The sequence below is a fragment of the Clarias gariepinus genome, chromosome 4 (assembly GCF_024256425.1).
Source record: "Clarias gariepinus isolate MV-2021 ecotype Netherlands chromosome 4, CGAR_prim_01v2, whole genome shotgun sequence".
In the NCBI taxonomy this organism is placed as follows: Eukaryota; Metazoa; Chordata; class Actinopteri; order Siluriformes; family Clariidae; genus Clarias; species Clarias gariepinus.
The window spans coordinates 31,728,311-31,743,066 of record NC_071103.1 but is presented as its reverse complement, the minus strand read 5'-3'; the positions used below and the strand labels follow the sequence as shown (position 1 = coordinate 31,743,066).

Sequence of the window (14,756 nt, the reverse complement as noted above, 5' to 3'; positions counted from 1 at the left end):
GATATATAAGCGGATCCATGATTTTCTTTTTCTACACTGTATATCAGAAGTAAATTATATAGTCACAATACTGTATTTTAGCTTTGTGTCTAAACGTCCTTCATTTCACATTCTATATTTTGTTTAGAATGCTCCTGGTGCTTTAATTTACCATGCCATGTGCCTTGGTTCAAGTTTTGTCTCTGTCTCCGTCTTATTGGGTTGTTCCCTTATTGTGTTTATCTGTTTTGTGTTACAGTACCAAGACTTTGTCCCCATGCAGCCCTATGTTGGCTCATCACTGCTTCATCATTATATATTAATATATATATACGGTATACTACCCGTCCTAGATTTGGGCACACCTTTTTGTTCAATGGTTTCTCTTTATATTTTTATTATTCTTAACATTGTACATCTAAATATCGAAGACATTTAAACTATAAAAGAACACATATTAAAATGTGTAGTAAAAATTGTTAAACATCCCAGAATTTTTTTTATATCTTCGATCATCCAACGTAGCTACATTTAGCTTTGATGACAGCATGGTAAACTCATGGTATTTCTTCCTCAGATACACGAAGTAGTCATCTGGAATATTTTTTTTAATTAAAAGGTGTGCGGTGTAGGTGTGAAGACTTAATTTTTGACATTTCTTCTCTTCTTAAGGTGCTTAAAGCCCTATTAGTGCTATTACAACCACTGCCATATTATAGCAAAAAAACTGTAAAGAGTAAAGAGAAAAGACAGTCCATCATTACTTCAAGAAATAAGGTCAGTCAATCCAAAAAATCTCAAGAACTTTGAATGTATCCCCAAGTGCATGTACCAAAACCATCAAACACTATGATAAAACTTGCGCTTATGAGGACCATTTCAAGAAAGGAATGAAAATAAAATTCTTTATTTTGAAAGAACAACAAGCAGAAAAGAACTTGCTTGGGCCAAAAACACAAGGAATAGACGATAGATCAGTAGAAAACTGTCCTTTAGTCTGGTAAGTTCAAATATAAGAGTTCTGGGCTAACCACTATGTCTTTGTTAGATGTAGAGAGGGTGGACACCTAAATGTATGGTTCTCACTGTTGAAGCATTGAAGAAGATGTGGATGTGTTTTGCTCATGACGTTGTTGGTGACCTAATCGAGTGCACATTTAACGAGCATTGCGAGCATAGGATTTTGCAGCAAAAGGCCATCCCATCTGGTTTGCACATAGTGGGACCATTATTTGTTTTTCAACAGCACTATGATCCCAAACACACCTCTAGGTTATGTACAGTATGAGCCAGCTGTCTAAAAAGGAGAGTGATGGAGTGCAGCATCAACTGACCTGGCCTCCACAATCACCTGATCAAAATTCTGTTGAAATGTCAGGGCCATAATAAGTCTGGCCAGAGAGTAAAGGAAAGCGGCCAACAAGTATTCAGCATCTCTGGGAACTCCTTCAAGATTGTTGGAAAACCATTCCAGGTGACCAAATTAGGAAGCTGACTGAGAAAATGCCAAGACTGGGTAAAGGATTCAAAAGACTGTTTTTAAAATTCAATACAGAAATATATTAAAATCCTAATCCCAATGTTATAGTTGTATAGTTATATCATTCCTTTTACCAACTTGGTTATTTTGCTGTATGAAATGAAGAAAAGTGACACAGGACTATTTATTTGTGCAGATGCTCTGCTCTTCACAAACGAAATTGCAGCTCTTTAAAGGTGCTCGAGAACAATTCCCCACCAACAACACAGAATGTATCCAAGCATTCCACGAAAGTCTAAGTGGGTTTTCAATGCATACCACTTTCCTGACAAACACTTAACATGTTTGAGTCCTGCACTTGAAAGAAAAGTAGTAATTAATATCCAATAAAGTTATTTTTCTAAAATTATTTAGTTTTTTTTTTTTTTTGCGGAGGCACACAAAATGTGGCAAGCTCTTGGAGCCAGTGACCAGTAAATACGTGCCTGTTCTGAGCAAGGAGGCATGTCCTGTTGTGATTTGGTTTAAGCAGCAGTTTGTCATGTTTCAAGCAAACTGCTGTCTGTAAAGATAAGTGCAACAAAAATGTTTATACTCCAGTTTTATTCCACCCTCCAAAAACAAGCCAGTAGTTGGACTGGTTACGTCACATTGCCCAGGTAAAAACATGTGTGCATTTTGCTTTGCAATGCATTGGTGTATTTTCCTTCCACACACATATACTGTAGTACAGCCTGCCTAATCTAGCAATTTCAGCCAAGTTTTCTTCAGATGTATTGTTATAACTAAAATTCAATTATAGTCATGTATTTTATTTGTGAAAATGTAATAAGATTGTTTTGATGCCACAAAAGAGTCGGTGAAATGGCAAAATTACATCTTACACTTTAATAAAAAAATGTACTGTACTTTTGATGTCATTTAAATTTTATCCAATATAATATATATTCTATGTAAAGAGACTGTTTTTAAATAAATATTCATGTTTGGGCCACCTTTGGCCATCCAGTTTGAGGCAACCAGTTTCCTTATTTATTCTCTATAATCAGCACCTACAAGTATAGGCCATAAATGTGTGCATGATGTGGTTAAATGGCTGCTTTTGCGTCAAGTTGGAGTTACAATTTTGGGATTATGGTACAGTTATTAATACAATTTATTGAGCAAAAAGAACCTTTTATACTAAACGTTTTACTGACGAACAAGGCAGTGACTTACTGTAAGTCTAAACGTTGCAATGTGTCAATGTTTTTTTGGAAAAAGTTACTCATATTCATAGATAGGTCATCTATAGATAGGCATCTCCTTAAATCAATTCAGGACTCATAGATTTTCATTGTAAAGTTAATGTCTTTAATGTTGAGCTTTTACTTAGGTATAAATGTAGAAGTTTAATAAGGGAATAAAAGCCAATAGAGTACAGACCTTTAAACACAAGAACATAGCTATAAGCCTAAAAACTCAGGAAATAGAACATTTAGAATAAGACTGCAAAGACTGTTTTTCCCTTTTCTTTCAGATGAAATATGAGGTCAAAAACACTCAAAGTCTTGAAGTCCTGCCAACATTACTTACAGTGACTTTAAAGTTTTTTTGACAGTGACAAATGATGCAGGATTCAGCTCCTGTGTATTTACAACCATTTTTGCGTCTTTCTATTACATAGGGACAAACATTGATTTTGGCAGGCAAACAGGGTTTTATAATTGCACCCCAGTTCCACTACATAATACAGCTTCATAAAGGAAGCTCAGTGAAGCTTGGCCAGTGCTTTTCATGAAACTGTCTAAAACTGAGTATTTTAGCCCTACCCCTTAGTGTCTGAACCCTAGAAAATGTTTGGTCTGGTCTAATACATCAGACATACTCGCTAAGGGTTATGTTTACATGGTTCATATATGCTGAGACCTGGACCTGAATAAAAATGGAAGCTTTCTATAGGGAGGGTCTCAAGCACTAGACTGCAAATGATTTTCAATACGGAAGCAGGGCCAACATCAACCTGAAGCAATCCATGCTACATTAACACTGAGCAGGAGGTCCCAATCAACAAGCAGAACTTGCTAAACCTACTGTATACAAGGGCCATTCAAGTCAAACCAGGACTTTGGACTGTACAGAATAACAGAACGCCCTTATGAGAGTAAAAAACTACCTTTATTTTTATATTTAATCCCCTGCTTCACTAATGCACTTATTTTGGTATTTCACTACCACTTGAAGACTGTCAAGATAAAAACTTTTCTTAGTGTACTGGAGCAATGATTGGACTGCCTGCTTCATGTCATCGTCACTGCTGAAACCCTGGCCTCCCAGGAACTCTTTTAATCGTCCAAACAGATGACAATCACTTGGAGCAAGTGCAGAACTGTACAGGGGATATGACAATATTGGTGAGGTGAGACGTATGAGGTTGTGATTGTCCTGTAAACACATTTGGTTAATCAAACCAGGACATTTTTCCCATTAAAGTGAAGACAGTGTTTCATATGTGATGCAGGCAGTCGCATCATGGCTTAGGAGTTCTGAAAAAAACTTTCTAGCTTGATGATATTCAAGTGCTAGTGAAATCCTGTGATAAGTTTATTAGTGTAGCGCAGATTATATAAAGCAATAAAGGAAGATTTAACAGTAATAACTGGATTTTGATTGTTATTGTCCATGGTTTTACTTAAACACCCCTTGTAGTACACTGAAAATGGTAAGAGCTCGGATTATCCCCATGATATACTGAAAAAACCACATGTTCCCTTTTAGCGTGAAAATATGTTTTTTAAACAGTTCCTCAATCATTAATATTATTGTTATTATGTGTTGTTATAAGTTACAAATGCCATTATCATTAAATAGTTTGTTAGAAGTGTTAACTGCTTCTCCATCTGTTCCTCCTACAACTTGCTCCTGGTTATTTGGCAGATAGTCTGTTTTGCAGCACCTGTATCACTGTGTGCTCTTTAGTGTGCACAGAAAAAAACTGTCACTGATTTCACTTTATGCAAATATGCATCATTTTCAAGTTAATGAAATATATAATGCATACCAAAGTTACAGTATGCATTAAAACCCATGTTTATATTGCATACAGTATATTATTCACATAATAAGTTACTGCATGTACATATTTGAATGAAATAAATTCAGTATAGAACCTTTCATTCTGGATTAAAGGACCTTGCAGGTAGCAATGCAAAACTCCATTATTGTTTATACATTGCTAAAAAGGTAGATAAACATTTGGGATGTTGTCAAGAATTAACTGACAGAAATTATTGTTTTGGCCCGTCTATAGATTTGCGACTATTCATAAGTGTTAGGGTACATTGTGTTATGATTAATATAGATGTTTTAGCTTTAATATTTTACTAATAATAAGTAATAATAAAGTTATAATAAACTTTTGAGGTTTAAAAATGTGTTATCTTGTATATATACATTTAGACTCACTCGACATAACTTGATATGCAGTCAGACTAAGAGAACTGAAAATGCACTAAAATCATGATGAATCTTTGTTTGACTGTTAGGTTTGTTTGACTGTTTTGTTTTAGTTTCCTCAAACTAAAGGTAAAAGACAAAATCAGTGAACCCAACATATTAAATGAATGCAATTATTAATCTAAATGCAATTAGAATTCACTGGATAGTAAATAAAGCATGCAAGTGTGTTTAAAATATGCATTAGCCTAAATGTTAAGCAAGCTCTGCCAGGAGGTTTCAATTTAAATTAAACTTCACTCAAATCCATACTTATATACTAACCATCATATGTGTCTCTTTTTTAATTAGAATATTAAAATATATAAATGCCGTTTATTATGTGGAAATGTTTAGAATCTTCTATACATATCCATTAGGCATTGTGCATGCTGACTACAGCATCTGTGTCAATGTCCTAGCAGTAACAATAACTGTGGAAGATAATTATAAACTGTATACTGTAGTGTAGGTATGTGTATGTGGTGATAAATCAATTCTGCATTTTACTGTATACAATATTTCTATCTTATAAAAATCCAAAATAATGAAAGCTATGGTATAACTTAGTAAGAAATAAGAAACAAGGTTTGCTGTTATTGGAAAATAGGAGGGATGCTATAATGCAGCCTGATATGAAACAGAGTTACACGCACCATAACAAAGTTGAATATTTTTTATATAATAGCAGGTTTTATTGTTTATGGCAATAATGTGACAACTAATGCCGTTTTATTTTTCATTTATGGTTATATAAAATGTATTGAAATGATGAATAACATAACAACATCTATAAACAGATGAGTACTTTCTGTAAGTCACTCTGGATAAGAGTGCCTAAATGTAAATATAAGATGCTTACATCTAGCTTACTATTAAGGACTTGCAAAGTGCAATACTTTCTTTATTTTGACTTTGTCATACAGTAGTGATGTGACTGTATCAGTATAGCGATGTCATTGACCCAAAATGCTGGAGTTTGATTCAAGAGACCTGACATGGACTACTTTTAACCATATAACTCCACATGGCTTGGCAAAAATCAATAATGGACAGCTGCATGCTTATTTGGGAACGTCATTATCAAACCAGTTTTACATCTCATTATCAGAATAATCAAAAAAAAGATATAATTAGGTAATTCTTTTTATAATTTAAATCAACAGTGTGGTTATTACATTTATTTAATAAATGAAGGTCAAATTAAAAGTTGATTTAAATTATAGGTAGCAGAGCTGAAGATGTTGAGGTTCTTCTTGGGAGTGACAAGGATGGATAGGATCAAGAATGAGTTCATCAGAGGGACAACCCACGTTAGATGTTTTGGAGATAAAGTCAGAGAGGCCAGATTGAGGTGGTTTGGACATGTTCAGAGGAGAGATGGTGAATATATCGGTAGAAGGATGCTGAGGTTTAAACTGCCAGGCAGGAGGTCTAGAGGAAGACCAAAGAGGAGATTTATAGATGCAGTGAGAGAGGACATGAAGTTAGTTGGTGTGAGAGAAGAGGATGCAGAGGATAGGGTTAGATAGAAGCAGATGATTCGCTGTGGCGACCACTGAAAGGGAACACCCGAAAGACAAAGAAGAACTGTGGTTATTACATTATTTCTCACATGAAAAAAATGTGTGCTATGCAATAGAAAGGGATAAGATACGTGTTTGAAATTCTCAGTGTAGTGTCAAAATGCTCCAAATAAAAAAAAAAGCAAATAGTGGTGTTCTATATGCTGATAAAAAAACACTACAATCCTATGCCTTCTCTGAAAAGCTTTCTAAAATTATTAAAAGACACTAAGTTTTACAGGATTATTAACACAGGTGCAACGTGACAACCTGATACAACCAGAATTCCTTATGGTGGTATAGTTGACAATAAAGCAAAAATAATGCACAGCCTAAAGCATCCATTAAAATGTAAATGTTGTCTGTGTGTGTGTGTGTGTGTGTGTGTGTGTGTGTGTGTGGGTGTGTGTGTGTGTGTGTGTGTGTGTGCAATTTTCCCTGTTTTGACTGTCTTGTCTGTACAACAAGATTAATCTGGACTGTCAGTGGAATTTACTAGCCAGACATCTTGTGTACGTTTGGTGTCTGACTTTGCACTTTATGTACATTTATATGACTTTAATGTGTTTCTCAAGGCTGAATAATAAATAATGGGTACAAGCATAAAAAGGAAGGATTTTTAGATGTGTTTTATGTATGTTTATGCATTTTATTCATTTACATGTTGTGAGTGTGGGGGAGATGTCAAATGCTTTTACAGTCATGTATTCCTGTGTGTGTGTGTGTGTGTGTGTGTGTGTGTGTGTGTGTGTGTGTGTGTGTGTGTGTGTGTGTGTGTGGTGTGTGTGTGTGTGGTGTGTGTGTGTGTGTGTGTGTGTGTGTGTGTGTGTGTGTGTGTGGTGTGTGTGTGTGTGTGTGTGTGTGTGTGTGTGTGTGTGTGTGTGTGTGTGTGTGTGTGTGTGTGTTTTGGGTTAGCCTTGCTTTTTGGCTATAAAGCTTCAGCAGGAAAGCCAAGAAGCCACATGAAAGTGAAATAGTCTTAAATGGCCTAGTTATCTAACGTCTCTGTTTTACATACAGATTCTGAGGTTTTATGGACTTTTAATTGTCCCACAATTTCTAAAAAAAAATAAAATAAAAAAAAGGACGTGTCCACCCAGCATTCACAGCACAAGGTTATCCAGTGAAATAAACTATGCCGCAGCACAATTCTGCAAAAAGAAGTGTGTTTCTGCTATAGTATGGCTGCATTCTGAGATCACGTCAGGGATACAGTGACTCAATGAAGTGAAAGTAAATCATATACAATATTAAAAAAATATATAGAGTCAGTAATCTCTAGAACAATATTTCTTTTTGGGATACTAGGGAATCCACTCCTGATAAAAACAAATAAAACTGCCAGTAACTCTGCAGAACTAGAACAAGTGATTTGGGGAAAGACTTCCTGCCAGTGGGTGGATTAGCATCACTAAACAGCCCTTACAGTAGGTGTGAATGCATGTGTACGCAGAGCATCTACTGTAGCACAGCAGAGTATCTGACTCAGTTTTCCTATGGCTCTGCATCCACCAAAATCCTGACCAAGATAAAAAGGTTACTGTATGAATGAGTGCCTCAGTAGCTTAATCAGAAGAAAGCCATGACAATATGACTTGTTTGCATAATGCATGAATCAACACAACACAAATCAGCCATAAAATTAACACTTTAACATTGATCAATTATATACCAGTGATCTGGTGACAACGTCATGGACACCCAAGGCTCACCCAAACCCACTGGGACCAAAAGCCAGCCTGTCTGGTCTGATACCCCGGGCAAGTCAACACAGCACAAATCACCACATCAAGTCAGTGCTGTCACAATTGTAAGGCAGTCTGTCGCACATGATGTGCGGCATACAAAGAGCCCGAGACTGCCGACCTGGCCTCCAAAGGCCCAGATCTTAAACTGTTCACGCACCTGGGGGACACAATTGACAAACAAGTCTGATCCACAGAGGCCCCACACATAACACAGCCCATACAGGCTCGTCCGGCACACACTTGGCATGATGGGTGCATTACTTAATCCACATCTCTTCTTACCCCGATGCACCCCTGACTTTGTATCAGGGTAAATCTGGACTTGGATCTGGATCTAAACCTGAATGTGATGAGACTACATGACCTTTTTCCATTGCTCTACTGTCCATTCTTTCTGGCTTCTTTGTTCTGGTTATGGTGTTTACAGTATAACAATTTGTCATGTTGCCTATCTTTTAAAATTTTTTGCTGGTCATGCAACATTAGCTTGTACTCATGCTCTGTTTTCTTTACATGTTGTTTTGTCTGTTACACTACATGCTGATTTCTACTTCCATGTTAAGACCAAATTGCTGAGCTTATTGTCAACCTACAGTGCTGAGACAAGGTTAGTATGCCTGAGGGCCAACACAAAGCAACACAAAGAGCACAAGTCTTTATAAAAACACTAGCTACAGTAGGAGCGGGAGCTTATATTTGTAATTATGTTTAATTAGTTAATATAGTTATCAGGCATTCTTTGCCCAAGATTCTTTTTTGTTTCTTTTATTAGATAAGATTTAGTGGGGATGACTTCTTCACTAAAGTTTGCTAACATCAGTTTTATGTTTCAAGTTTGCTTCAGTACTTCGCGCAGTTTCCTTTTAGTAATCAGTGACCCCCTTAATTATACTGTAGTAACTTCCTTATTTATTTATTAAATAAGGATGTTACTATAATTTCCCTTGACATCAATAACAAGAGTAAAAGAATAGGAGACAGTATCATAACATAGGAAACATAATTCCCTAGCAAACTGAAGCCTTTTTTTTACAATTAGCCTCACTTAAGGACTACACAGCTGTTTGGGCTTTTTATTGTAAGGGGGCAGTAAAAATATCCAGCTATATTAGGACATGACAATGTTGGAATTATATAAATGTAGCAGATTTACACTGTGGAGAAAAAGGAAAGAGAGGGGTTGAACAAGACAAAGTAAGACATTTGTCTTGTCTGTCGTGATGAACAATGAAATTGAACAATGTAGTAATTAAATTAAACCAAGAGAGAAAGAAACATAGACTTACTATAAACCAAAATCAAAGAGTGAAACATTTTACATTGTAGACCCATAGAGGGAGAGAAAGAAAGTTACAATTTGTGAGAAAGTCACTAAAAATAAGAATTGATGCTTAAATCCAATTGTGCATTTTGTAAAAATATAAAATGGTAAAAAGTTAGAGATAAGAGTTGACTTTAAAGCAAGTTCACGTAACAAAATATACATTGTAACAAAATATAACTTTCAGTCTTTATCTTTTTTTTTGTTTGTTTTTTTTACCAATGCTGTTAAAATGAGCAAGATAGAAAGATAACAGAGGTAAAAGTAAAACATACTACATAGAGAGGGCAAAAAGATGTGAGATATGAAGATAGTTTGAAATGAGGGTACAGGATTAAGAGATAAAGAGAGAGGGATGCAGTGGATAATGCAGAGGTATGAAAACAGACATAAGGATTCCAGTACATATATAGGATATGGTGGTTAAGGCAAGGCTGGGTAAAGCATAAAATATCAGTTATAAGAAACCTCATATGGGTACAGTTGGTATTCCCAGTGTATTTTCTGCTGTTATTATACAAGATGACTCTGAACTACCAGCGCACAGTTTAATGCCTCCCAAGGACATAAAGGACACTTAAGTGTTCACATACTGTATGGTAAGTGAGTTTTCTTATTAATACCGCAATTTAAAAAGTGCATTGTGCTCCCATTTGTATAGAGTAAAATTAAAGTTCTCTAAAGGAAAGTACAAAAACGGCTTCTGGCCTGTCACCGACATAATACTGATTTGAAAAACATTTTTGATTGTTGGGTTTGTTATTTGTAAAATATGGACATGAATTAAAAGACCAGGGTTGGGTATGTAGCGTTTAGTCATGTTACTACTTTCAGACTTTCATGTTAAAACACACATATCAACACCCACATCCACTCACGCTACATACCAAACTGACAGTAAAATGCGCTTTAAAATGAGGAGGCAATTGATCTTAATTTAAAGTGATTACTACATGGCAACTATATACCTTTCTGACAGGTGCAATGAACCATCACTTCCCAAGCCCCCTTTGGTAAATATAGGTCTCATTCTTTACTATAATCCATATGCATTGTATGAACATCATGTGAACAGATGATATTGATATGTGTTTGCTACTTATGCTAAATAAAGCCATCATAACGGCTCTAAACTGGAAATCTTTCAGACTGGCAACTCTTAATTAACTTCTCCTCTACAGCAAAAATCTCCAATTAACAGCACTTCAGATTAGAGGCTTAACAGGACATAAGTAGCAGACAAATCTTAAGATAAAATCACACAGGAGATTATTGTATATTTTGGATGCCTTCAGGATTGTTTTGCAATGTAGAAAGAAATAAAAATCAGGTACAGTAAGACCAGTGAATTAGGTGTGTCTCCACCTGATTAAGTTTGGCTGGAAGTGCATGTGTTTGTGTGTTACTGAATATTATACACAGTACTGTACTGTATATACAGTGTCAGCCAAAAAAATGTATACACACTTCAGAAAAAGAAAGATAGTATGATGTATATTATATGAATATAATATTAATAATATTGTTATATTATTATCTTATACTGTATTTTATTCATCTAGCAATCTCTGTAGTCCAACTATGTGTGTGTATGTATACACACACACACTGAAAGTCACACTGAAAGTCTCCATCACTTTAATAAAGGAAGAGCACTTAACCCAATTAAGCAATGCTTCTAAATACAAGACGACCATATAATAAGATGACAGAAGTTATGAAATCAAATCTAGACCATAATACTATAATCCAAAAAAAAAAAAAAAAACGTTTGCACATTTTACACATGAAAGCAAATTCCTTAGATCTGGCTAATTTTACAGCTGTAGTCAATTAGTAAGAAAAATACATCCTTAACTTGGGTAGACATTTTATTAGACCAGAACGGCACCCACACAGTAAATCTATGTTGAACTGCAGTGAGCCTTGTTTGATGCTAATGACTGTGAAATTACTACCCCAGGGGTCTAAAACACATACATGGTAAATTTAATTCTCTACAAAATCTTGTTTTGTCTGCTATCTTCATTCACATACATCACACTGACAAAGCTGACATTTTATCAACACTTGATAATTTTTATTTTAGTTTTTAACTCCTTTCAAAACAGACTGACCTTTGGTCCTGCTGGGCCAACTAGTCCTTGACTGCCGGGGAGCCCTGATTCCCCCTGTGTGTGTGGGAAAAGGGAAAAAAAGAACTAAGATATGCAAATGCAATAACAACTTGCTATGAAATGAGCCATATGAAGCACAATTACCCGACTACTCTCTTTGCTATTAAGATACTAAATCAGGCTGAAGGGGAGTAGGATGGAATGGAATTCAACTATATTACTTTCTCACACACATACAGTACTGTACACTTTCAGTCCAGATCAATACACAGACAGTCTAGGTTATTCAGTTCTTTATTTTCCAAGAGTTTGCAAAGTGTGTTAACATTTGTGCTATTGTGATGAGTTAAACACGTTAGTGAACATCAAAAATGTGCTTTATATACAGTATGAACCTGACCCAGTCCTGCTTTACCTGGCACAATCTATCCTGAGCCATGTGGAGACCTTTTGGGATATACAGTGAACACATTGTTACTTTCATGGCAGCTGGAATACATACAGTACTCCAGATATAATGACAGCAAAACATTGCAGACATCATTAACACAGCATATATTCCTATTTTTTCAGGATTTAAAATCTTTCTTGTAAAGTTTTAGTCTTTTAAATGGATTTCATATAAAGCTCATCCAAATTTCTGTCATACTAAACTACTGTATTTAAAATTTAGCATTTCATGTTTTTGTGATGATCAGAATGTTACTATATTTATTATGTACGTATCATAGTTTATGTCCAAACTAAAGTTTTAATCTCAAACAAGTGGCAGGGGTAGCTCAATGGTTAAGGCAATGGACTAATGACTGGAACTTCTCAGGTTCAAACTCAACCACCACCAAACTGCTACTGTTGGGCCCTTTAGCAAGGCCCTAAATGCTCAACAAGTAGCTTTACTTCTGTACAGAGTTGTCTACTTTTACCACTTTTTTCACATTTCTGCACACAGAATCACAGCAATCATGTTGTACCAATACAGGCATGCTTACCTTTGGGCCTGGCTCACCAGGGGGTCCTTGATCACCTTTGTCACCCTGAGGTTGCTGTTGACAAGATGGTTAATGATTTAATTTTAAATTAGTTCATTATGTTAATATTTTTGTTTATTTGTTTAATAGAATAAAGCAGTTAAAACAGTATATTAATGCTTAATTCTTTCCATTAGGTATACTGAATGAATGAATAAATTAATTAATTAATTATTCTTTATTGTCAATATAGCATTTAATGTGTTCCAGAGTGTTCCTCTTCCCATTATTCTTAATGTATACTTTTTTGACCAAATGAAAAACAAACATTCATCTCCTTTCCTTGTTTTTGAGAACAGGTGTTCTGCTTTTTTTCCTTCCCTGATTTTGAAGTTCAGACCAAAATGTCAATATGTTAAATACTACAAAGTTACCAAGGTGGTGTTGAGATGGCAAAAGTACCACTGTAGATTTTAAGTTTCTGAAAAGAGCTTACCTTTGGTCCGTGTGGCCCTTGTTTTCCAGGCAGGCCTTGATGTCCTCTCTCACCCTGAACACAAAAAACAAGTGAGGTGTCACACTCTGGAAGCAGGAAAATAGCATTCACACTGCCACAAAATTAACTTGTCCTAAACTCTTCCTTACTCTAACAGTGATTTATAACACTAAGACCAAAGTGTACACAAATCCTGATGGTAAATTAACATGCAATGTTTATATAGGTCCAGTTGGACTCAAATGAACTCTGAAAGTGTTAAATCAACACGAGGGGTTTCACTGTGTATCCTTACAGAGCTTCCAGAGTAATTTCAATCACTACGTATATACTGTAGAACTGCGTCTTTTTGTTTTTAACAGTCTACTTACTTTGGTGCCTTTTACTCCTGAGTCACCTTTGGGTCCATGTAAACCAGGTTCACCCTGAGAGGTGAAGACATGCAAAGAGACCATTTAGCACACAATACACTATCTTTAGTTTCCTTGTCTTCCACTTTGGTAACTGCTATCTCTCCTTTTCTGCATACATGAATTTACACTTGTAGGTATCAAATTTAACTTGATACCTAAAAGTGTTCATTGTTGTACTGTTTACCTGGGGGAGAAAAACCCCATTCATCTCACAGAGAGCACAGCCAATTTATCACTCTTGGACTGTCGTTGATTACTAAGCATGTCAGAAAGACGTGGCGTACTCAACCAAATACTGTAAAAATGTTAGAAAGACTGTTTTGTCTTACCTTTTGCCCCAATTTACCTGGCTCTCCAGGTATTCCTCGCTCACCTTTGATGCCCTTTAAAACAATATTTTCAAAGTCAATTGGCTATTACTTTATTTCCTCTTCACAACATATTTTTATCATTCTTTCTGAATAAAATTAAACCAGCAGAGAGTACTCACAGGCTTACCATCACGACCAGAAGGTCCATTTTCTCCTTTTTTACCCTTAAAATGAATTATAAGTCCTGTTTACACCCAGAAGTGTTTATAAATGTATTTATATTTGTGTATTAAAACTAAAGCTAGGCAAAGCTGACCTTTGGCCCAGGTGGTCCAGTTGGTCCAGGGTTCCCCTGATCGCAGTCACATTCCTCCTTCTCTTGAGGTGGCTCTCGGTTTGCCGGACACTAAGGCCAGAAAGAAAAACTTCAGCTAGGTCCTAAACCATGCACAGAGATTCATACAGTATGGGAAATGTATAAATACATATACACTAATAGGAAAAAGCTTACCCTCTCATCATCCTACAGTGCATATGTAAAAAAAAAAAAAAATGAAAATAAAGAAAAGTTAGATATGCTTAAACTGTAGTTAAAAAAAAGGGAAAAAATTTACTAAATTACAATATAACTGTAATTATCACTTACCACAGAATAAATCTCACATGCCGTTTCCCGTTCACTTTGCATTGGATCACAATAAAGCCTCAGTTTCTGAATTGCTAACTGTGAAAATTTAGAAAAAGAAACGTTTGCTTGGAAATTTTACAGTGTGTTAATTTCACTAGACCTTCTGAAATGCATAATATAACTAGTTTTATGAGTATTTGTGTAATCTTTTAGGCTGTATATTTACTATACCTACAGTAAGTGCTAATTGTACATT

The 14,756-nt window shown here is 35.6% G+C and overlaps 1 protein-coding gene across 1 annotated transcript in view; it reads right to left on the bottom strand.

Annotated features, from left to right (window-relative positions):
* The window catches only part of si:dkey-225n22.4 (collagen alpha-1(XXI) chain), a 51,499-nt gene that overhangs the window by 20,374 nt on the left and 16,369 nt on the right, over positions 1-14,756 (bottom strand). Inside the window, exons 7-15 of the mRNA XM_053494903.1 lie at positions 14,519-14,596; positions 14,384-14,395; positions 14,189-14,278; positions 14,052-14,096; positions 13,891-13,944; positions 13,520-13,573; positions 13,149-13,202; positions 12,674-12,727; positions 11,685-11,738 (exon numbers count right to left, since the gene is read on the bottom strand). Coding sequence (XP_053350878.1) covers positions 11,685-11,738; positions 12,674-12,727; positions 13,149-13,202; positions 13,520-13,573; positions 13,891-13,944; positions 14,052-14,096; positions 14,189-14,278; positions 14,384-14,395; positions 14,519-14,596 — 495 coding nt within the window. The remainder of the gene's footprint in view (positions 1-11,684; positions 11,739-12,673; positions 12,728-13,148; positions 13,203-13,519; positions 13,574-13,890; positions 13,945-14,051; positions 14,097-14,188; positions 14,279-14,383; positions 14,396-14,518; positions 14,597-14,756) is intronic.